We start from the raw sequence: 24,765 nt of genomic DNA on the forward strand, positions 1-24,765 counted from the left end.
GACGGTTCGCGCAGGCTAAAGAAACATTGTAAAAGAGGGGGGTGGGGGGCGGGTTGCGAGGTCTTGCTGGGTGAGCATGAGTACCGGGGTTGGACGTGCCGGTCACAAAAATAACATGATCTGCTCCTGTAACCAAGTCTGCCATGTACCCTTATTAAAGCATTAGATCCGATCAATTATTAGAGTGGCATAACAGAACATATGTAAAAGCATCCTGTGCCCCAAATGGACCCCATGTCTTCAGAGTCACTGTCAGCGTTTCCAGTGGTGCGCCCGGCGAGAGAAAGAAAGTGACGCCAGTCATATTTTTTTAAAGGGGCAATGGGTCAGGAACATTCGAAGTAAAGAAGTGGGGTTACCGGGGAATATGGGAAACGTAGTTCAAAAGCTGGCGAGCTAAAAACACTTCTGGGATGACTGCCATATCGGATAATAAGCTAATCTGCAAACGATGCCCAATGTCAAAGGAGGAGGTCAGAATAAAATACATAGAGAACGAAAGAGCTGAGTCACAGGAACAAATGTTATCATAACCGAGTGCCCAGCCCAGTGTCTCCCACCAAGTGTCTGGAGATATGGAGAACCCGTGCGGCACAGGGCGGTCAAAAGGCCTAACTAGGCATCTCCCTGGCCTAGGTAAAACATCACTGTTGGTGGTCCCCCTAGTGGAACAGAAGGGGGTAAAGAGGAGGTTAGACGATCCTCATGTGTGCCACCTTAGTGGTGGAGGGCTGTGTTTAGTAGATTGCCAGGCAGAACCAGCCTGTTTTTTTTTTATGTCTTGCGGTGTGAGTAGCCTATCAGGTGTTAAGTGCTTATCTGGGTGTGGCCTTCCTACATAGAAAAGTTAACAGCCTACCAGCAGAGACATACCATGCTCACAGAACGAGTCGGAGCAGAACCAAAGCATTTAAGTACCTTCTAAACAGTATAAAAGCATGCATGTAAATACTGCAGTCTGGCAGAAGTAGGAAGTGTTATAGGTATGTAAAAACTGGTCATGTGAGCCACTGCTTGTTTGCTTTTTAAAGAAGCAGGATGCTTTGTAGACCGTTCTTTAGACAGTTCTCTTGAAGGATAAACAATTACTGCAGGTGTTGAGTATGGAAAGCTTGTGTATGTGACAGTTGTTTTCTCATGTGCGATAACCCAATATTTGTCTGTGTACCAAACACTATCTTTACGTGAATGCTCTGTTGAATGGGAAGCAAGAGAAAGGATGTCTGACAGTGTCACAGTAAATTTGGCAGCTAGACTTCGTTTTTCACAATCAGAACTTTATAACCTTGATTATTATCCGGATGCACAGAACGATACATCAATGTTTGTAAAGCCACGCGCTGATCGTTCAAATCGTGTCTGGCTGAGAAAAAAAACACCATCCTATGCTAGACCAGGGTATAATTTCACTAGATTTTTGCAAAGTTGGAAAGCCCGTTCCATATTGGGCTGTCCCCACATTTCTGGTCAGTAAACTATCGGAGTGGGTGGAATAGAAATGGTGACTGCCACAAGAAACATCTTCAGTAGCATCTGCTAAATTGTACATTCTCCAAGATAGAGTTGCACTCTATTCTATTTGCAATGGCATAATGCTTAAAGGACTGACTTGAAACCCACATCCACTCCATAGTCCAAATTAGATTGGCATGAATGGCACCTCTCCATTGTTGCTACCAATATTAAACTCTCTGAGGGAACCATATGGCAATTGTTCAGAGGAGAAAGAAAATTGGCACAAGGTTCACAATTGTAAGCAATGTGGAGTTTACCACACCCAATACATACCAGGTGTGAAACTCTGTACCCCTCACTTTTCCCCTGTTCCCATGGGCAAACATGTCCAGTTACTACTGGAACTTGCAATAGGCACCAAATGGTGCAAGGTATTCCTCATTTCTGGGTTTGAACTTAGAATAGGAGGCATTCACCTGACCCAGTGAATACATTGTTCTATGGTGTCCTTGTCTACCAAGTCTGATAAATGCTTTGTGCTAAAGTCCTGCAACCTTACTTGTGATAAATTAATGACAACTCTGTATTTCTGTTAAGGTGGTCATTTTGGGTATTTTTACAATTACCGTTATTCTTGACAAAATATGTGAGATTGTAGAAAAAGGGAAGGCGCAGAGGAGGACTTCAGTGGACATGGTAAATGCACATTGCATCTTAAGATATGCTTGGTAGGTAGTAAGATTTGCCTGCAGAGTTAATTAATGTAATGTCATTTACAGCATGCTGTGTCATACTATGTTTGGTTAAAATTCAATAAACGTGTTGAATAATAATTAAGTGAGATTGGCTTCTAGATCGAATTAATAACCTATCTTGAATATTACTGAGTTATATATATATTTTCGTTGATGTCTTTCCCTCTATTTAGAAACCTTACACAGCAACATTGGAGATGACTATCCCATAGACATTTGGCTGATGCTTGCCTCCTATATACGCCCAGAAGATATCGTGAAATTTGCTCTTATTTGTAAGAATGCATGGACTGTTACTTGCACTGCAGCATTTTGGATGAGATTGTACAAAAGGTGTGATGGGAAACTGTTACTTCTGCTTTAATTTATTTTCCTTTTATTGCATACTTTTTCTTTAATTCATTATTAGCACATTGAAATGTTGACTGCTCTATTGAAGACAGTGGAGGAACAGCAGGTTATAAACACTGGTATGGATCCGCTGCTGTCAAATTTCCAGTGTCCTAATCCACTGCCTCTTAATCTCCCTCTCCCCTGTCTCTCTTTAGGCTAACAGGGTTGTGGATTTTGCAGGGGGAAAAGAGAGAGACAGAGACAAAGAGACAGACAGGCTGTGGACGATGGCACACAGAGAGGTTCTCCCTAACACTCCAATCATATTGCTTAACCTCTTCAGTGCCCATGACGAGATAGTCTCGTCATGGAGCACGGTCGCGCTGTGCCCATGACGAGACTATCTCGTCATGAACCCCACCCACTAATAAAACGCCCGGCACAGGAGGGGGAAAGGGAGTGGCACAGAAGGGGTTAAAATGTCACTGGAGCCTTGGAAGGAGGAATTTTTATCAGCTCACGTCTCCCTCAGCTCTTCCAAATGACAAAAAGCAGTTTTGCAGAGCCGAGGGAGAATCTGGCTGTTAGCCTCCTTTTACAGATCTTGCTGTGTTTGTGTGCATGTCAGGCACTCGCAGCAGGTGCTATGAAAGGAACTGAAGCATCAGAGGTGTAAGGGGTTTTAAGCCCCTTGGTATCCCAGGAGTCTGGTTTTTCAGGTCTGGTATAAGCCAAGACTGTATGATTTTACTAAAATAATATAATTAACTTGCTTATATGGGTTTCAGTCAGCTCTCTTCTTTCACCCACTAAAGCATACAGCATGGGGCAATAGGTTAGCCCACTTCAGACATTGGCTGTGAGTGACTGTATTCATCCCTTTCACAAGGTGTACATCTGCAAACAAGATAGCTCTTTTCAGTGCCAGAAACTACTATGGCAATGTGTGCATTTTGAAACCAAAACAATAGCTTTAGGACAGTTTTTTTTTTTTCACCTTTACTGGTGACTGCCCAGCAGCTTACACAACAAAATTTTACAAAACAAGCACTGCTGGAGCCTGAAGGCAAGCTGCAATCACCAGACTACTGGCTTTGCACAAATATATTTTCTTTTGGTTCTGATAGGTCAATACCTTTATTCTCTTGTTAAAAGATGTGTATATACTGCATATAATATATATTCACTGAAAAAACATAAGATTGAAGGGATGGTATAGTTAGGGGAAATTGTAAAAAATACACAAATTCACCAGTTAGAGGTCATGGAAGGAATTATAACTTGACCTCCTGCCATGTACAGTATTGTCATCAATGATGTAATTTCAGACGTCATTAAAGATGTAATCAACATTTCATGAGTGATGTGATATGTGTTGTCATAAGCAAACCCCTTGGCTTTTCTCTAAGGATTTTTTTTTTACGTTGGGTAATATTTCATTCCCATACCTTACTATACTAACCCTGTGCTTAGTTTGGCCAAAAGCAAAGCGGGTTGTACGGTTGGCAGTTGCCACTCTGTAGTTGTACACAAGTCTGAGTTTCCATAGAAAGAGCATTTTTTGTTTTGCTAATAACTTTGGCGCTGTTTGACAAATCTTCATGAAACATTGCGCACAAAAAAGTAATCCACCTCTGCTCTTTCCTGCTTTCAAATGAGTGAAAAATGTACATACCCACTTCCCCAGAGAATACTATTTTCTTGTAATCTGCAATCTATTTTTCTTTCATTAAAACGATCAGAATGTTGTTTTTTAATTATAAGCTGAAATTTAACATAATTTGTGACTGCAGTAATTGTTTGCCTCGCCAGTTATTTTCCATAAGAGGAAAGATTGCATGCTTAGATTTAGTGGTCAAGCTGAAAATTCACCTTGTTTTGTCTACTTGTTATGGACACAATATTTTATGGACACAAAAAATGTCAATCAGCTCCATTGTGCTGATTGACATTTTTTGCAGATAGCAAATTATGAAATGCTGTGGAAATAAAATCTATTCTGTCTTGTTATGGACAGCTTAGTTTTACAGTAGGATAGTTGCTTTTGAGAAAATACGATTGTACATGTAAATCAGAATGAATGTAATACGGTTTGAACTAAAATGCGTTACTTTTTTTCTTTTAAAAGCTATTGATTATTAAGGTGACTGTGAGTGAAATACGTTTGTACACATCATTTCACTTGTTCAATCAATTATCCCTTTAAATACCCCCACGAGTTAAAATACATCTCCGGTTTGTTCTAGCTTATGCTCCGTACTGGTCTCGTGGCTTGAAATTTACTACCTTCAGATTGGAGGTTTGTTTGTACCATCTGTGTACAGCCAACATCTTCATAACAGCCTTTTACCTGAGAAAAAGTTTACACTTATCACCTGAGGGTTGATATTTTGAAATATGGCTAAGAACGGGGAGGACACAACTGCAGATGGCAAATATTTAGTTTCCAATGGACAATAAAGTGGATATGATGTATTAAATTGTTTACCCTCTTTCAAATTTTTTTGATTTTTCTCTAATTACAGCTATTGTGGCTTTTGGTATACCTTTTGAGCCTTTGTTATTTGTCCTCCTTTAGGCACTATCAAACTACTGCTCTGCTTCCAGTCCGCTTGAGGCCAGAGTGCATTGAAAAACTGCGATGTCTGCGAGCCTGTGTGATCCGTTCATTGTACCATATGTATGAGCCATTTACTTCTCGACTGGCAAAAAGTCCTACAATCCCGGAATCGACTCCTAGCAATTTAGCTTATTCTAAAGTAAGTGGAATATGTAGTTCACATCTCGTATAGAGATCTCTCAGTTGGCAAATAGTAAATGAGATCTGAGACTTCTAAGTCGCTTTGAAATGGACAGACCTATTTTTCAGGTTTTTTTGTAAACTTTGTTTATTTTCTTTGCATATCTAAATGATGTAGGCCTACACATACTGTCGTAATTTGTTATTTCTAAAATGGCAAAATAACCTGCTTCTTTCGCAGACATAACAATTTACCTGAATTCTGCATAACAATATTTTCAGTGACTAAACCCTCAGTGTTGTGTATGTACCATGTTCAGCAGCTAGTTCCATGGGGTATATTGCTATCTGACACATTTCAGGTAAATTCGACATAGGCTGCAGAGTGGAACGCCTTATTGACTGTGCCCTTAGCAATGTTAGTTGCTACTGACATGAAGCTATGAATGGCAACATTTAAAAACAGCCTAAACATCACTGGAAATACGTACATGCTGAATACTTCAGCAGGTTAACTCTTTATTAACTCATAGCTTGATAAACATTGTAACAATAAATCTAAAAATGTGAAGAGATTGGCCGATTAAAGCAATGATTGGTTAGAGTATAACGCATGAGGATAATGAACTAGACAACCACCCAAATACCAAACGCTAAGATGTGACCATACTTTTTCACAGTGATCTTGTCACAAGGTGATGGCATAGCCAATAGGTCTCGCATTTGGGATCTTATAAGTGTTTAGCCATGCAACAGTTGCATAACTAAATACTTATAAGGTCCCAAAAGCGAGACCTATTGGCTATGCCAATGCTTGTTTCTGTTTATTACTGCTCTGTAGTAATGGCGGCACCCGTGCTTTAGCTTAAACATCTTAAGCTAAAGTCGGTGCCGAGATTGCTTCAAAAGTAAAGAATTGTCTATTTCTTTACTTTTGAAGCAATCTCAGCACCCGACTTTAGCCTAAGATGCTAAACCACGGGTGCCGCCATTACTACATAGAAGTAATAAACAGGAGAAAAAAAACTGGGTCATGGAGGACATCAAAGCGGCGAAAATGAAAGTGATCACGATCACAATCAAACATCAAAGCGGCCGCGAAAGTGAGGCGCCCGCGCACATGCACTGTAGCTCTAGGCTACAGTGGTAGCACTTTTTTGAGCCCTCACAAAAAGTCTCACCAGACCAGCGCATTCGCTGGGTCAGGCGAGACCTAAAAACCTGGAATGAGGCAGATTACAGGAATGTTTGCTAAAGTAGAGATTCAGAACTCTATGCTTATTCTGTGCTTAATGAATGCCCCCAACTTTGACGAATTAGACTTTCATACCCAAACTCTCCAGACTACTCACGGAGAGCAGAATCTGTAGTCCTTATCGGCAAATACTGAAACATGATGATCAAACCCATCTTGGATAGGTTCAGGAATCCTCACAGTATCTGCAGCAGGATCATTCTGTAAGACTTATTCACACCAGAACCCTTAACTTTTGATATACCCTGATCCAGGGAATGCACATTTGTATGTGTACATGTTAGGCATGTGAGGATAAATGTGCTTTGTGATTTCCGTGGCACTACAGCAAAGCAAAAAAAAAATACCTATAGGGGAATCTCTGACCTCCACCAGCCAGTGCTTAAAATTGGAACATATCCTAGGTCTCGATAGCACATGAAGAAATTGAATAATGGAAAACCTCCATTACAACGTTGTCAGAACTACGTATTACACTTACAACAATCCTTTACCACGCCAATTTCTTTATCACTATTATATTTACCACGCTAATGTCTTTATCACGTATTATATTACACTTACAACAATCCTTTATCACGCTAATGTCTTTATCACGAATTATATTACCACCTACCATGCATGGCTTTACCACAGAGGACATTACCGCGCATGGCTTTACTATGGATGACATCACCACGCATAAAAAATGTATATTAAAAAATATTTTAAACAAATTAAACAGATTCCCTTCCTTAGCCGACTTCTACCTCCCTAACTGGCAACCAGTCAAATTAATGGCATGATCAGATCATGAGCACATGGGAACCGAGGCCGACTATACGATGGGAGAGAGGCCAGAGCGGGGATCTACTTTCTTAACAGTTCTCCAATTAGGCGCCTCTTTTAATGCAGTTTATGTTGACCCCGTTTTTGGCATGTATTTAGAAGCTTCGTTTTGTTGCTGGACATCCACATCTGTTTGATACAACGGTTTAAGCGAATGGTGCTTTTTTATTTACATTAATTAGGCGGGTGTGTGATTTTTGTGTTTCGGTCCTCGAAACTCTGAATTTTGTTTGGCTTGCATATGAGTTTCTGTGATAAAAAGATATTTCCACATCATACTATATAGAGATTCCTACACCTCCCGTTGTACACTTGCGCCATCTTGTGGCCTTTGAAAAACAAGCTCCGCTTTTATGCATCCATCCCAGCAAAGCAAGAAAATGCAACTACACTGCTTTATCACACCTCGGTACACGGTTCTTTTGCGTGAGAAACTAGGGCACTTAGGTAATGCAAGAAAATTACCGGAAATGTATTATTCTAACGCGAGAAACTTGGCAGGGGTCCAGACCTCCACACCTGGGGCACCCCTCTCAAATACCTATAACACGCACGCCAAAAACCCAATCAATACCCCGTTAAAACGGAAGCAGAATGAACCTCATGATGGGTACAGAGATGAAGTGACAGCGCTGACTTATCCCAGCTCAGCAACTCCCATCAAGTCGACGGCAGAGGTGTAAAAATAAAACACGCATGACTCGCCTGAAAGGCCGTGCGTGCGTACTTGTGTCGCTAGCAGTGTTTCAGTTTCTTTGGCTATCTTCTTTCCGAAATTTGCCTTATTTACTGTAGCACTGCTCAGTTTATTTTAATGTCGTAATCGACATACATTTATACGTTGTTTACCTGTTTCTTAAAACGCCATCAAATTGTCCATATTTTAAGCTTCATCAGTAACGTAGTACGGTATGTTAAAAAAAATGTGTTCTAAATGTTTGCATTCTACTGGCATGCGTGATAAGTGTATGTGTTTTAAAGGCATTTATAATGTACCCTTTTGAATGTGTGTTGTAATGACATTCCTGGCAATAGGTCATGTGTGGTAGTCAGGGCACAAGTCCTAAAAAAAGAAGTGGGGGGACGCTGTCACCGGAAGTGACGTCACAACAGGAATCGCATGAAAAGAAGTGGGGGGACGCTGTCACCGGAAGTGACGTCACAACAGGAATCTCATGAGTATTCATATGCCTTTAGATGACGGGGCATTTCACAGCACTGCTACCCCTGGTCTGTTCCTCGATGTCCTTTGCAACCCCCCCCTCCCCCCCACTCCCCCGAGGGGGTGCCCCAGTTGCACAACGAAGTGCTCAAAAGTGCACAAGATACAGAAGGACACACATTCCAAGCGTTAACCGCCAACGCCTGCTCGCTCCGCCTCCCAATCACTCCAGCCTGCACACACCACCGGTGCCTCTTAAAGTCTCCAATTACAAATATTAGGATATCTTTGGTAATTTACGGGAAACTTCCCTCCGACCCGGGCTCTCTGCTCACACAATGCTGTCCAGCTTTTGGGCAGGGGGGACGGCGTCCACCCGGAAAAACCTGGTAAAATAAGTGGGGGGACGCCGTCCACCCGCGTGGTACCCCGACTCGAGCCCTGGTGGTAGTTGTATGCGTTGTTTTATCATACAACCGAAGAAATAATATTTCTCACTTGTAGTATTCGAAACACAAAATGTGTGATTGATAATATATGTGCACCTGATGTCTAACTTAAAACCCTACATTGTGGGAAGCTGGTAAGAACTTTAGGGATGTGAACTGATAAAGATAATAAATTTGCCTGAAAAGCAAAAACTGACCGCACGGGAGAAAAGCATCAGTGAGAAATTAAGTGCATATTTAATCAAACCCAGGAAGCCTTACTACACGAACTAGAATCGGTCAGTTGTGACTGCACATCTCTCGCTCAACCCAGTCCTAATTTGTATTGTCGGGCCTATAGTTGTCGCTGTGAGCAAAGTTGGGGTGACGTTTTGGGGTCCAACGTTAGAAAAGAGAAGCAAAGCATGGTATAATTGGTTTTCATAATGCCCATGGATAGACACCGATTTACCCGTTGGACCTCTAACATTTCCCTTGTTTTAAAAAGAACTTCACGGCACAGAACAACGTGGCTTAAGTGAAGTAAACGGAAACTTAAAGTCCTTCATGTAACTGCCATGACTGTCCGTTCAACCGAATCCATCACTGGAAGGAAGCATTACCCAAGTAGACTTTGTGTGTAACAGTATGAATCCTGGCAAATCACCTGGAAGAGACCGATTTAGAAAGGTTCTAAAAACATGGCTGTTTGTGCATAACGCTTAATCTACTTGAGCCAAATCCGTCTGCTTCACGGCTAGCGCCTAGACGCCTTAGGGTATTGCCCGCTTTATAAATGCATCATCATCATTGTTTCCTCTACTGTGCAAGATGAGGTGAACATACATATCCCTTCTTCAAATGCTTTATAAAAAAGAAGCAAAATCATCTTCAATACTGAGACAAGAATTCAGCAGCACTTCCATATCTCTGATATCCAAATTAAGGACACCTTGACAACAACAGATAAGACCCATTATCGCTAATAAACACTGAAATGAAGATATTGACCAAGAGTCTGGTCAGCATACAGCTAGTCATTCCATACCCGATTCATAAATCACAAGCTTGTTTTGTCCATGGTGGTCTTTACCAGAAGTATGGATAATTTATTTCACACTTGAATGCATATTTTCCCCCATTAGATCCTATAGTTTGTCTTGTCACGGATGTGGATGATGTACTTCCGCTCATCCACATTGATTAAAACACCACCCACTGCCTTTAGCATTAATTGTTTCATGCTCTTGATAATTTACTAGATGGCTACAAATACTTTGGAACTGCACTCCAGTAAAACTAAGGTTCTTGACTTGTGTGCTTCTATCTGGACATTTGCATTGTGGCCACCTACTTATGGTCATGAGGAAACCTTAACCTAAGTTTGAAATCTGGCCATCCTGTTTGATGTTTTTTGTCCTTTATTATAAACAGTGTTATTGATCCAGCTTTCATTATAAACTCTTTTCCTTCCCTATCTTTACTGTGATTAGAAACTCATGGTAATGAAAGCAGTGATATTGTTTTGTCTGAGCTGTGGAAATGGGATATTTAGAAGTCTCCCAAATTAGTTAATGTTTACAGCATATGCCATCTAGAGTTGGGCGCACAATGTTACACGTTCTTCTTTGAAGGAGTTTTAGTTTCAAGGTGGCTTGTGATACTGCACCAGGATTTAGCTGCACCTATTTTTTTTTATTTCTCTGCCACCAGATTTGGATGTGTTTCAACTGCTCTGTTAGCACTGTGCACTGACGGCTAGATTTTGACACTTTTTTTTTTTACTGAGCACTGGTCTTCAAGGCACAGAGTACATCTCACCACCACCTGCAATTTCGAACTGACCTGTTCAATGAGCCTCGGACCAAGTCCTGTGAGAAGAGTCTGGCGAATACACCATTTAAATTCTGATCCTCTTACAATGATAAATTTCTTTAGTTGGATATTAGGTCTATGACCTCTGTGTATCGAGGAACAACAGAGAAAACACATGTTCAGTGTGTAAAGTGTTGTCCTTGACAAATCCTGTTCAGCACTGAGTGAATCGAAGATGAGTGCACTAATTGATGGTGACATGGCAGAAACCCGCAATGCATCATCTCCTGAGGTCACCAAATATGTCAAAGGAGTCCATTCTGACAACAAATGGAGGAAAGGCGTGGTGCATCTGGTGGCACAGACACCAGAGAGAGTCAGAGTCTTACATATGTGTTCTCTAATGACTGTAACTCCGGACACCATGAGTCTCAGGATTCTCAAATGAAAATTGAGCCGAGGGCAAAGACCACGCCTCAGGTTTCTGACATCGACCTAGAGATCTGGGTGCAAACCCATGACCTCCTGCAAATACTATTTGCCCTCACTTTGAGAACCCTCCCTCATAGGTTAGATTTCGGGAAAAAGTGCAGCTTCATCCCTTGCCAGATGAACCTCCACTTAAAAAGGCTTGACGGGCGGCACCTCCCTCTACCGCCCAGACCGGTTGGCACCAAAAAGCACCTTCGATGCAAGGCACCAGGCCTGAAAGGGGAGATGAACTGACCAGCCTTTGCCATTGAAGTAGGCCAAAACGTTGAATCTGAGCACACCACACTGTTCACAAGAACAACCTGAACACCTAGATGCTAGGCAGAGAACTATATTAATGTAGACATGGTGACATTGTTGCACAGTCATCTTCCATCTCACAGCCCTCTCAGAAAAAACGGAATCCTTCTTTTGGGGAGGCATATTAAAGGAGCTCTGGGCCAACCCCATTTCTTAAAAGAAAAGGTGGACACTACCTAACCACCACATATGTATCCATAACTTTGTATATTCAGACTTTGAGCAGGACTTTTCAACTGACCCTTTGCCCTTGCAGCATGACCCAGGGCCAACATATCAGCCGGAGGATGCATTACAAGATTACAAGGCAGATCCTCAGGACGAACCATCTTTGGAGGTATACCTTGTTGGGGTCACCCCCTGACTGATGACAGTTTGAAATATGCTGCCATTGCTAGGGTGGAATAGCACCACAGTGTTCTTGTGTGAGGTAGTAGATGAGTTCTCACTGAGACCATTTACTCAGTCCCTTTTCATGCTAACCACTAAGGTAAAGTGCTCTACAGATATTTTCAAAGACCTCATGAAGGCTAGAATGACGCTCAAAGGTTCGATAAAGACCATTTATTCATTTATGGTCATGTCTCACCTGTCCTCCTTGGGAACACAGCACATATAGGAGCATTTGTGCAGGGCACAGTTAATACTCCGCCACTTGACAAGGAGTGTAAGACAATTCGCGCTGGCATTGAGGGCTTCTACGCAATGTTGCCTACCAATTCCACTTGCCTATTTGCAGGACTCAACAGGGTATCAGTTGGAGGAGATGGAGGAGACACTCCAGCATCTTCCAATTGCACATCAGAAAAGAACAAAGGAGTTTATACACTAGGGAAAGGCCATCTCAAATGCTACCATCAGGTGTGCACTGGACGCAGCTGACACAGCTTCCACGCAGGTGAACTCCAGCATCATTCTGCGTCACCATGCTTGGTTTTGGGTATGTGGCTTCTGCCCTCATGTACACCGCCACCTCATGGAATGTCTCTTTGATGGCAATCAACTGTTTGGGCCTCAGGTTGACCCAATGCTTGAGAAAATTCAATAGCACTACTAAAATCATGGCTTCTTGCAATAACAACAACAAAGAACAGGTTTTTGCTGACCCTCAATCCTAAGCAGCATCTTCTGCTCCTTCAACCAAATACCTGTCAGAGCAGTACTTTAAGGAAGGTTGGAAGTAAACTAGAAAAGAGCAGACTCTAACAGTAGCTTCCTTGGCAATACCCACGCCAAGACCACATGTGCCAAAGGTAGAGGGACCTCTGCCAACAAGCAGCTACCTCCCATTACTTCCTTGTTGGCAGGGTATAACCACAGCTCAATGGGTGCTCGCCATCATCCACCCTGGATATTGTCTAGTGCCATCCTTTCCTCACATCCGTACCTGTAACCACAAGCTGTTGCTATAGGAGGTGCAGTTATTCCTTCTCAAAGTGTCATAAATTGGTGTCCCAACACACCACACTGTACAAGGAGCAGACTCTGTATTCCCTCATTCCCAGAAGGAAAGGGCAAAGCTCAATCACTGCGTTACATCCAATTACTTCAAAATAACAATTGCAAAATGTAATTCTGCTTCAAGTGGGAGACTCCAAGATGATACTCAACAACTACTCATTCGACTTCCATGCCACTCTCCACAAATTACTCTGGTTTGTGGTAAGCAGAATTCAGTCCTACACTTTGAGGTCACTACAGCTCAGAGGGTGTTTTACCAAATGCCTAGCAGTAGTGGCAACATATTTGTGTATGCCGGCTAGTATAGGCAAGCAACCCTACGCAATGCCTTGCTCAAACTTTACAAAAAGTTCTGCTCCTTCTGGGCGCTATAAACAATGTGAAAAAATGGCACCTTCAGGCACAGTTAATGAGTTAATTCAGTTGCGGTAAAAGCGTGCCCAAGCAACGTGACAGAAGGCTGCTGTCGATACAGACCCCTCCCTTATGTTTTGGGTAGCTTACATAGACTACCTCGCAACGAGGGCCAGTGGTTACCCCAGAAACGCTTACTGCACATCTGTGCTGGACCTATCCAGCACATTTCGCTTTTTGAGCCTTTCAAAAGAGTTCTCAACTAGGTGGTTGTCTTTAATCATGCAAACATGGCTACCATTTATTACATAAAAAAATACCTGCGCACCACAATTGTCCAAGCAGGCACAGACAATTTATATCCGGGGAAAAGTTATGAAATATCCGTGTTTTAACATATCCCAGGGGTGGACAATTGCTTTGAAGGTCTACTCAGCAGGAGTACTCCACAAACTCATGAACGGAGTTCAACACTCAGGTGCTCACTCTTTCCTTACTTTGAGCATTTGGACACGTCTGAAATACACCTGTTCACCACACACAAGAACATATAATGCCCAAACTTTGTATCCAACTTCAATCAATTGCTGTCCATGGACATTGCTATATAAATCACCTTGTCCGGGATATTTGCTTACACTTTTCTCCTGCTACCAATGATTTCCTAAGTCATCCGGAAAATCCAGCAATCTCCAGCAATGTTGATCCTCATTATCTCAATTTGGGCTTGCCAGCTGTGGTTAGCTCTAGTCCTAGAAATGCCTATACACCCTCGCCAGAAGTTGCAGAGGCACCCAAATCTGGCTCACCCATCCTGATGCCAGGGCCCTCAACCCTTCTAGATGGTGTCTGACGTCTTAGGGCGACCGCTTGCTGGCACATGCATGCTTATCTTAAGAGGCCCGAAAACCTAATAACTGAGAATGCTTTGCAGCTTAATGGAAGCAATTGCTATATTAATGTAACACTCTTAATATTCAGCCCTTTTTAGGCGCATACAAAACATATTTTGCTACTTATTACAACTTGAAATATCAGTCCTCACTTACTCTTCGATACATGTACACTTAGCAGCAGTAGCCCCTCCATTCTTTAAAATAGGGAGCACTAGTCTATCATTAAAATTCCTGTTGTTCAAACCATTAAAGGTCATTACCACCAAGCCCTTCATCGGATCTTAATGTCCTCACTAGAGTGTTGAGGATTTATTTCAGGCCCTTTCATTTGTGTCTGGTGCAGGTTCTATCCTGAAAAAAATGGTCTTTCTGGTAGCTATAAGATCGCTCCATAGAGTGAGCGAGCTGCAGGCTTTGTGGGATTGGATGAAGAACCTTTTCATAAAGATGTGCTTAAGAAAAGCACTTGTTTCTTTCCCAAGTTTGTCTCTCATTTCAAGTCAGTTAGTTTGGTAACTCATTTTCCTGTAACCACAGTTGGCAGAAAGAGCCTTCTATGTTAGACGGTCCATTATGTACTATGTTTATTGTACAAAGTCCATCAGAAAAACACCTCTTTGTTTGGTACTTTCGCACAGCCACACTTTGGTAACCTAATTTCAAAAGCTGATCTTGCCAGGTGGCTTGTAAAATTCACTCAGATTTGTTATGCTAAGGGTACATTTTACTATGTGCATAGGGCTACAAAAACTTTATCTGCGCAATATTGTGGTAGCAGATATTTCTAATGCTGCCACTTGGTCTTCTGTCCACTGGTTCACTAAGCATTACTGTGTGGACTCTCATGCCCGAGAAAAAGCACTAGTCAGAAAAACTACCTAAAACATTGGTCCACACATCTTTAGTTCGCAGTCACAAGCCACTGCTTTTCAGTCTATACAGAGCCTATGGTGTACAGCAGCAGATTTCTGATGGATTCATATGCCAGTGGATTCCTCACCTTGTGAATATCCCCTGCGCCAGCATTCCACGGAATTTTTCTTCCCCAGCACTCCACGTCGACGTGGGCGATGTCATAATACATCGGCTCCGCTCGCGACTCCGTATGACGTCACCGGAGCCATAAGAGGCCCACGTCGGCGTGATGACGTCCGTTCCCTTTTCTCCACGCCGTCGACGCGCAACGGTTTTTTCCAGTACTCCTGCTACTTTGTAGTTGTAAGGTGTTTCTGTAGCGAGAATCTGTGATGTCTTCGACGAGGAAATCGGGCTTTAAGCCCTGTAGGGAATGTGGCGGACATATGTTCATGACGGACCCACATGACGACTGTTTGTGGTGTCTTTCGTCGGACCATGACATCGAAGACTGTGCATGCTGTAGGAGGATGAATCCTAAAGCGTTAAAGGAAAGAAAGGCCAAGCTGTTTATGGCGAAGATCGGTAAGGAGAAGAGAGGGAGAAAGAAAGAGAAATCGAGGGCGGAGTCGTCGACTTCGAGGTCGTCGAAGTCAAGGAGACATCATAAGAAAAGAAAGCACTCTTCACGACGCCGATCCTCGAAGAGCAGGAAGTCTAGGTCGACGTCACCTCGGCGTCGTCAGAGTAAGGACTTTTCACCTTCTCCTTCTCCCTCTAAGACTCCGGGAGGTTCTCCGTCTCCGAAGCAGGCTCCAGAGCATTTTAGCAGGCGCAGTCCCCGGCGCCGTCTCCGGTGTCGTCTCCGGATCAGGTGGAGTCGCATGTTTCGGATCAGGAACAGGAAGAGCCGACTCCGGCGCTTGAAGATTCTATGGCTCCGGTGGAGGACACTACGGCGCCGCAGCCAAGTACTCCACAGAGGGATGCAGGGTCAGTACCTTATCCTCAGTTTCCTGCTCCAGGTACTGATTCTACTCAGTTCTTAAATGCCATGTATGGTATTTTTAATAGGGCGGCCTTCCCATCCGGAGCACCAACTGGTCCCGTGGATCCCATGGCTTATTCGTTGGGGGTGCCGCAGCATTATGCTCAGGCCCCTTTCATGCCCTTTCTGCCAATGGCGCCTTTGTGGCAGTTTCCGGCGCCGTCTGGGGATCCGACACGACTTCGGATGGATCGACCCGCTTCAGAGCCTTCCTCGACGCCGCTGCCGACTCCATCGGCACCGCGTCCGGCGCCGCCGACTCCGTCTATGGTGCCGCCGACTCCAACACCTCTGGCTCCACCGCGTACGACGTCGTCGACACCGGCTCCCCGGATTCGATCGAGGAGGGAGGCCCAAAGGGTGTTGGAAGAAGGAAGGTACAGAGAAGAGGTAGAGGAAGGTGAGGTGTACACTTCCTCTGATGATTTTGAGGGCATACAAGAGGCTAGTGGCCTGGACACCACCCCAGAATGGGAGCACACATCGGCAAGATCCTCTCCTCCACAGGAACTGGCTCCCTACCATACTGTTATCAAGAAGGCTGCAGAGCTGTTAGATTTACAGTTGCCCTCGGCAGAGTATAAATCGAACTTGTTGACAGAGGTTCTGCACTCTCCTACTTCCACTTCAGAGCCTTTACTGCCCTTTAATGAGGCCATCTTGGAGCCTGTCTTGGAGGTATGGCGGAAACCACTTTCTTCTCCGGCGGTTTCCAGACAGGTGGCAAGAAGGTATAGGGTGGCGCCTGGGGATCCGGATTTTCTATCTGTACACCCGTCTCCAGAGAGTCTAGTTGTGCAGGCATCCTGCTCGAAGCATGCTTCGGGGGCTTTCCCTCAGTCTCCCGCAGATAGGGAGTCTAAGAAGGTGGGCCAGGCTGCTAAAAAGACTTTCTCTTCGGGGAGTATGGTGTTAAAGTCTTCTAATGCCACGTGCTTGTTGGGGCGTTACGTGCACGCATTGATGGACTGATTGTAGACTTTCGCCCCTAAGCTGCCGGAGGGCGATAAGGCGTCCTTCTTGGAGGTGGTTTCGGACACTCAGGCCGCAGCCAGACAGGTGATCCAGTCGGGATTGGATACGACGGATTCGGTAGCGAGGATTATGGGCTCGTCCATAGCTGCAAGAAGGCAGGCATGGCTCCGTTCGTCGGGATTCTCCGCGGATGTTCAAGCCACATTAGTGGATTTGCCATTTGATGGGCAGAAGTTGTTTGGTGAAAAGGCGGATTCTGCTCTACAAAGATTTAAAGACAGCAGATTGACGGCAAAGTCATTGGGTCTGCAAGCTCCTGCAAAGGGTTCTGTTTTTAGAAAATTTAGGGGCTTTGGAAGGTCATCTTTTCGCTCCTATCGACAGCCTCAGCAGCAACAGCAGCAGCAACAACAGCAGAATCCCCTCTATAAATCCTATAGAGGGAGACAAAGGGGTCGGAGAGGTTCTGGTCGCAACCCCTCTGCTTCTTCCTCCTCCTCTGCTCCCAATGAGGCTTCAGGGAAGCAGCCCTCGATCCCCCATCCCGGATCATGTAAGACCTGTGGGGGGTCGGGTGTCCTACTTTCTACGGGGTTGGAAATCTGTTACGACAGACCTTTGGGTTTTGAACCTCGTAGAGACTGGGTACGCCCCTCCCTTTTGGGAGTTTCCTCCCCCTTACCCTCCTTGCCAAGGTTACTGCTCAGAGGACCATCTGCTTCTCCTTCAGAAAGAGGTTCTAGCCTTGCTTCAAAAGGGTGCAATAGAGGTGGTTCCGGAGCAGGAAAGGGGTCAGGGATGCTACTCCTGGTTTTTCCCGATTCCCAAAAAGGACGGCAGATTGCGTCCAATACTGGACCTCAGAATCTTGAACTTTTACCTGAAACAGGAGAAATTCAAGATGCTGACCCTTGCACAGGTTCTTCAAGCGTTGCAGCAAGGAGACTGGATGGTGTTGCTCGACTTGCAGGACGCGTACTTCCATGTCCCAATCCTGAAGTCGCACAGGAAGTATCTCCGTTATACGGTTGGGTCGCAACATTACCAGTTTGTGGTCCTCCCGTTTGGTCTTACTACCGCACCTCGAGTCTTGACAAAGGTGATGGCAGTGGTGGCTGCTCATCTCAGGAGGTCGGGGATTCCGGTTTTCCCTTACCTGGACGACTGGCTTCTGAAGGCAGAGTCCCCAGAGATGGTGCAGCGTCATCTGTAGGTAACATCTCAGCTGTTATTCGACTTGGGTTTTTCGATCAATGTGCCCAAATCTCACCTGGTGCCCTCTCAACGCAACCTGTTTATAGGGGCAGTACTGGACACTACTGTGTGTCGAGCATTTCCTCCTCCTCAAAGAATTCTCAACATTCAGGAGATGGTCCCTTTATTTCACAATGGAGCGGTTGTTCCAGTTCTGAAGGTCCTTCGCCTGCTCGGTCTGTTCGCTTCCTGCATTCTGTTGGTCAACCATGCACGCTGGCACATGAGGGCGCTCTAGTGGTGCCTTCGCAAGCAGTGGTATCAGCACAACGGGGATCTCAGGGAGTCGATCAAGATCTCCGGAGAAGCTGCAGCGGATCTATCTTGGTGGAGCGTGGGGGGCAATCTGTCGCAAGGAAAGCCCTTCCATCTGCCTCCATCGGTGGCCACAGTGATAACGGATGCCTCCACTTTAGGGTGGGGTGCACATCTGGGGGATCTGGAGATCAAAGGTTTTTGGTCTCCAGAGGAAAGGTTGCTTCACATCAACCTTCTGGAATTGCGGGCAATTCGTTTGGCGCTCAAGGCCTTCCTCCCTTCCCTTCGCGGTCAGTCGATTCAAGTCCTGATGGACAACACTACCGCGATGTGGTATGTCAACAAGCAGGGAGGAGTGGGGTCTCTTTGTCTCTGCGGAGAGGCCCTGCGTCTCTGGTCCTGGGCTCAGGACCATCAGATTTGTCTGATGGCAAATCATCTGGCCGGGGTGTTGAACGTACGTGCGGACAGTCTCAGTTGGCAGTTCTCCGCCGACCACGAGTGGAGGGTCCATCCGGAGGTGGTTCGTCACGTCTTTCGGACGTGGGGGACACCTCGGGTGGACCTGTTTGCCACCCGCAAGAACGCGCACTGCCCGTCATTCTGCAGTCTCCAGTTTCCGATGCAGGGGGCGTTGGGGGACGCGTTTCAGTTGAGTTGGGGCTCACGACTCCTTTACGCGTTCCCTCCCATACCCTTGATTCCTTGGGTTCTGAGGAAGATTCGCCAAGACCGGGCCCAAGTCATATTGATCGCCCCGGATTGGCCAAGAAGGGTGTGGTACACAGATCTTCTCCACCTCTCCTCGTGCCCTCCGCTCCGTCTCCCTCTGAGGGCAGACCTCCTCTCACAGTCGGAGGGGCAGGTTCTACACCCCCCACCTCCAGAGCTTACACCTTCATGCCTGGAGATTGAACGGGGCAACCTGAGTTCTTTCTCTCTCCCGCCTCATGTGGTGGATGTTATTTTATCGGCCAGGCGACACTCCACCAAATCCATTTACTCCTACATGTGGTCTAAATTTGATAAGTGGTGTGGAGAGAGATCCATTGACCCTTTAAAGGCCCACTTGTCTAATGTGCTCCAGTTTGCTCTTTCCTTGGCTCAGCAGGGCTGTGCTGTGGCCACGTTCAAGGGCTATCTTTCGGCCTTATCGGCTTTTCTATGCCTTCCTGATCAACCGTCGTTGTTTAAATCTCCGGTTGTACTGAGGTTTATCAAGGGCCTTACAAACATGTTTCCTCCCACTCCCTTTGTGATGCCACAGTGGGACCTTAATCTTGTTTTAACCTTTCGGATGAGGTCCCCATTTGAGCCTCTACATAGCTGTCCTTTGAGGCTGTTGTCCTTTAAGGTGGTTTTTCTTGTAGCCATAACCTCGACAAGGAGGGTGAGTGAGCTCCAAGCTCTTAGTTCTAGACCCCCTTTTCTTACTTTACATGCTGAAAGGATGGTGCTCAGGACCAGGGCTGCCTTCCTGCCAAAAGTTGTCACTCCGTTCCATTTGGGGCAGTCTATTACTCTCCCTGTTTTTTATCCACCTCCTCATCCTTCCAAAGAGGAGGAAAGACTCCATCACCTGGACCCGAAGAGGGCTGTGTGTTTTTATCTGGACAGGACTAAGGACTTTCGTCTAGATGATCAACTCTTCATTGGCTACGTTGGTCATTCAAAGGGTAGAGCGGTGCACAAGCACACACTGTCGAGATGGATCATCCTTGCCAATAAGATCTGCTACGCCCTGGCTGGTAAGACTCCTCCTGAGGGCATTAGAGCTCATTCGACTAGAGCAAAATCATCTACATCTGCTTTGGCCCGTGGTATTCCTGTGGCAGATATTTGTGTAAAGCTGCGACTTGGGCCTCCCTCCATACTTTCGCAAAGCATTATTGCTTTGACTCTGAGATGAGGAGGGAGGGCCACTTCGCGCGCTCTGTGTTGCAAGACTTTCTGGTATAGAAGGGTGGACACCCTCCTCCGGGGACTGCTGTGGGAATCTATTCACAAGGTGAGGAATCCACTGGCAGATGTATCCATCAGAAGAACAAGTTACTTACCTTCGGTAACGCTTTTTCTGGTGGATACAGTATCTGCCTGTGGATTCCTCACTGGCCCACCCGCCTCCCCGTTGTCCACCTTTGTATACCATGAAATAGGTCTTGTTTGAAATGCTTGTACATTTGTTGGAAATGCTTGTTTATTTGGCATCCTTTTCCTTTGTATAGTGTGTATATGTGTTGGTATACTGTGTATACTTTGAGTTTGTCGTTGGTTCACCTGTTCGCCTCGAAGGCACGGAAAAAATGGGTGGAACTGACGTCATCACGCCGACGTGGGCCTCTTATGGCTCCGGTGACGTCATACGGAGGCGCGAGCGGAGCCGATGTATTATGACGTCGACGTGGAGTGCTGGGGAAGAAAAATTCTGTGGAATGCTGGCGCAGGGGATATTCACAAGGTGAGGAATCCACAGGCAGATACTGTATCCACCAGAAAAAGCATTACCGAAGGTAAGTAACATGTTCGTTACAAACGGAGCGTTACTAGCCTGTAACGATCTGATTGTAGTGCAGTAGACTTACAGGTTCCCTCCCGGTGCCTTGGATGCAAGCTCACAGAAATCCATGCAGAACCTTCATTGCAGCCTACTTACCAGTTCACAATATGAAAATATCTAGCATCTCTATGCTTAAATTTACCTATGGCACACATGCAACATCTTACAAAGTGGAAAGTAGGAGATTTTGGGGAAAAATATCGGAAGAATGATTTTTCCCCATTGACTTGAAGCAGAGAACATTTCAGGTGGGAGACAGCCACAATAAAGCCATTTTCTGCTTTGAAGTATCAGGAGTCTGGCTCCTGAATCGGGTCTATTGACATGTATGCCGTAGTGGGAAAACATAACCTGAGGTGGAGTCTTTATCCTGGTGCAGCATGGTTTTCAGGGGAGGTATCCAGATCCATCTCCTTTGAAGAGGAACAAATTGTACATTTTCAAGGCCATCACTAGGAGTGGGAACTGCGTGTGAAACTGCAGCACTACACTCTTTTCCTTCCAGCATTTTGGTAATAAACAATGCCACACTCTTATGTTTCTTTGTATAAACAAAATCACCTCCTTGTCTTCTAATGTTCCCTGTTTTCACTCCTTCCAAAGGAAAAGAAAACTACTTTTAAGTCTCTGTGTTGTAGCACAAACGGTCTCACTCACCCTAAGATCTTTAGCTCTGGCTCTGCTAAAGTTACCATGCTTTCCTCACTGGTGAACACCTTTCTTAACTCACTCTGTACTGCTACAAAGCATCTAATGTTTCATAAGCTACTTAAGACTGATCTTTTTAGGACGAATTCTCAGTTGATCTTTAGAGGAATTGCAGCTGTTCAAATTGCCTGGACACCTTGGGGTAGTAGAGTGCTATAAAAGTCCAACAATCAGTCATTCAGTTTTTATGGCAAACAGTATTTGACACAGACGTGAAAGTAGCATTTTTACTAGACACCGAAAAGGCATTTGACCATGTCTGGTGGGGACCTGTGTGAGAAATTTCCTTCTAAAACTCTGAGGGACTGGGAGGGGGTTTCAACACTATCTGATTGAAAGTAGTAAGACATGCCCTTCTTCTGTTTAAATGCCCCTCAACTCGGGGTGAGTCCATTAAAAGTGCCCTTCCAAACACTTTTACGAAGACAGCGATAAAAAGAAGACCTGCAATTTCCTGAATTGGACATATTTCATAAAGCGTCTGAAGCTGCCAGCCATCTCACAACTGGCGTTCCCTAAAAAATACACTCCAGGAAAGAAGAATGCTTGTCTGTGCAAAAAACTGCATCATTCTATGAGGATCAAATAAGAAGAAAATGCCTTTGCTATCAACAGAGTTGTTGTTGAAAACTGTCATGTAGAATATCTCACCAGCATCGATTCGGTCGATGACAATAGCATTGCCAGCACTGTCGACTACTTCACCATTGGTGACCTTTCCAAGAATGTCACTCCTTATGCTGCTGACTCCGATACCTTTGACGTTGACCACAACAGTTTTTCTTGCAACTATGTTTTCACCAATAAATGGGACAGCAAGTTTACCAACCAAAATGTTAGACTTAGAGGAAAATGTAAGCGATCTTCCATTAGGCAACTGCTTACAGCTCTCCGCATTTGGATGTGTATGTGCTGGATAATGAGGAGATCATAAATGAGGAGGATCCTTACCAAGAATATGAGTATCAACCATATCATCCACCCTCCTATGCACCTTCTCGTTGCAGTAGAGTGCCAGAGGTCTTACAGTTGACTGTAGCATTCTTATTTACACTACAGCAAAGGATGGGCAGCTTTCACGGATTACTGCCTCAGCACCATATGGGACAATCTACACCTATTCTAAGTGTGGTGTCTCCTTTATCTACTCCACAGCCTCCTCCACCTCATCAATCTACAGCTCCTCAGCTAGCTACGCATCCTCCACCTCCAAAGGATCCATCTGCCGGAATACCAGTTCTACCAACACCTAATAACAGGGAGAGAGACTCATCTGAATGTATTTATTCAGATGGATGATGAGGAAAGTAAACATTAGCCAGAAAATGATGGAGATATAGATGTTTGGGAGGACCACATCATACCCAAGTAGGTTGGTACCCCCACCCAATCGGCTAGATTCGCCCCTGGATGATATACCCCGCTTTCATGCTATGATAGAGAGAGCAGCTAAAAAGTTCAATTTACAGATGACTTCAGTGGAACAATAATGCTTTATGACTTCAAAAAGCAGCAAGACCATACCTATACTGGATTATGTCTGATCGTAAGTAATAAAACTACTGAAGACGGCAGCAACAGTCACAGCAGTAATAACTCATCTGGTGAAAAAGTATTGGGCCACAGATTTTTGCCCCGGACTGTCTTACCGGTTGAAGGACTTGGCCCTTTTTGACTAAAGTTCCCTAAACTGGATGCTTTCTCCCTAGACCTTTTTTCTGACCTAGTGTTGCTAACTTAGATGCTTTGGAATGCTAAACAGTGTCAAAGTGCAAGTGCTCCCTGTGTAAAGTGTAATGATAATTGGTTGTCCATGATTGGTATGTTTGCCTTACTAGTAAAATCCCTATTAAAGTGCACTATGTGTGCCAGGACTGGTAATGCAAATGCTACTAGTAGGCCTGCAGCACTAATTGTGCCACCCACACAAGTAGCCTTAAAAAGGGAACTCGGACCTGCCCTTGCAGTATTGTATTGTATTGTATATTGTATTGTAGACTTGTTTAGCGTTCTGTCACCCTATGGGTATCCTGGCGCTGATTATCCTACAGGAAATTCAGCCAGTAGGTATGCGGGCGAAGATAAAAGTGCAATAACTAGACTAACCAATCCCTAGGAAAGAGCCACGTTTTCAGCTTCTTTCTGAATTCTAGCAGGTACTCGATTTGTCTGAGAGCCAGCGGAAGTTTATTCCACAGATGTGACGCTGCCGTGCTGAAAGCTCTGCCTCCTAATCTGGCTCTCTTGAATCTGGCTGTGCACACCAATCTGGTCGAAGTTGAGCGGAGGTTTCTAGCTGGTGCATACCAGAAGAATTTGCTCTGCAGTGGTATCGGTCCTAGTCTGTGGACTGCTTTATGAACAATACAAAGCGATTTAAACTGGACTCTTTGGCAGCCAGTGAAGGTCCTTCAAAGATGACGATGCTGAGGATCTGCATTGTCTTTTCAAGGCTAGCTTGGCTGCTATTATTTGGATCCTCTGCAATTTTTTCATCCGAAACATTGGTGCTTCTAGTAGCAAGGAGTTGCAGTAATCTAAATCTACTCAAGATGACGCTCCTCACTACCTGTGCCCTAGCAGACAGTGGTAGCAACGGAGCTATCTTCTGTAGTGCTCTAACCAAGGACCAGCAAGTACTGATTGTTCTGTTTACTTGCGAGTCTAACTGTAAGTTACTGTCAAAAAGTACTCCAAGATTGCGTACTGTCTTTGATGGAGTCAGTGGAGTATCTGTTGGGAGAGGCCAGAAGTTTGCAGGGAGCGGGCAAGGTGCCTTGTTCGTTGTGTAATGTAAATCTCAGTTTTACCCCCATTAAATTGCAGAGAGTTGTCC

General features: G+C 44.8%; 1 protein-coding gene across 4 annotated transcripts in view; it reads left to right on the forward strand.

The window, feature by feature from the left end:
• Positions 1-24,765, forward strand: part of TMEM183A (transmembrane protein 183A) — a 101,111-nt gene that overhangs the window by 35,983 nt on the left and 40,363 nt on the right. For all 4 annotated transcript variants that reach the window (XM_085600226.1, XM_085600225.1, XM_085600231.1 and 1 more), the window contains 2 exons: positions 2,384-2,543; positions 5,122-5,302. In XM_085600226.1, coding sequence (XP_085456352.1) covers positions 2,384-2,543; positions 5,122-5,302 — 341 coding nt within the window. The remainder of the gene's footprint in view (positions 1-2,383; positions 2,544-5,121; positions 5,303-24,765) is intronic.

This window comes from Triturus cristatus, chromosome 1_2, assembly GCF_964204655.1.
Source record: "Triturus cristatus chromosome 1_2, aTriCri1.1, whole genome shotgun sequence".
In the NCBI taxonomy this organism is placed as follows: domain Eukaryota; kingdom Metazoa; phylum Chordata; class Amphibia; order Caudata; family Salamandridae; genus Triturus; species Triturus cristatus.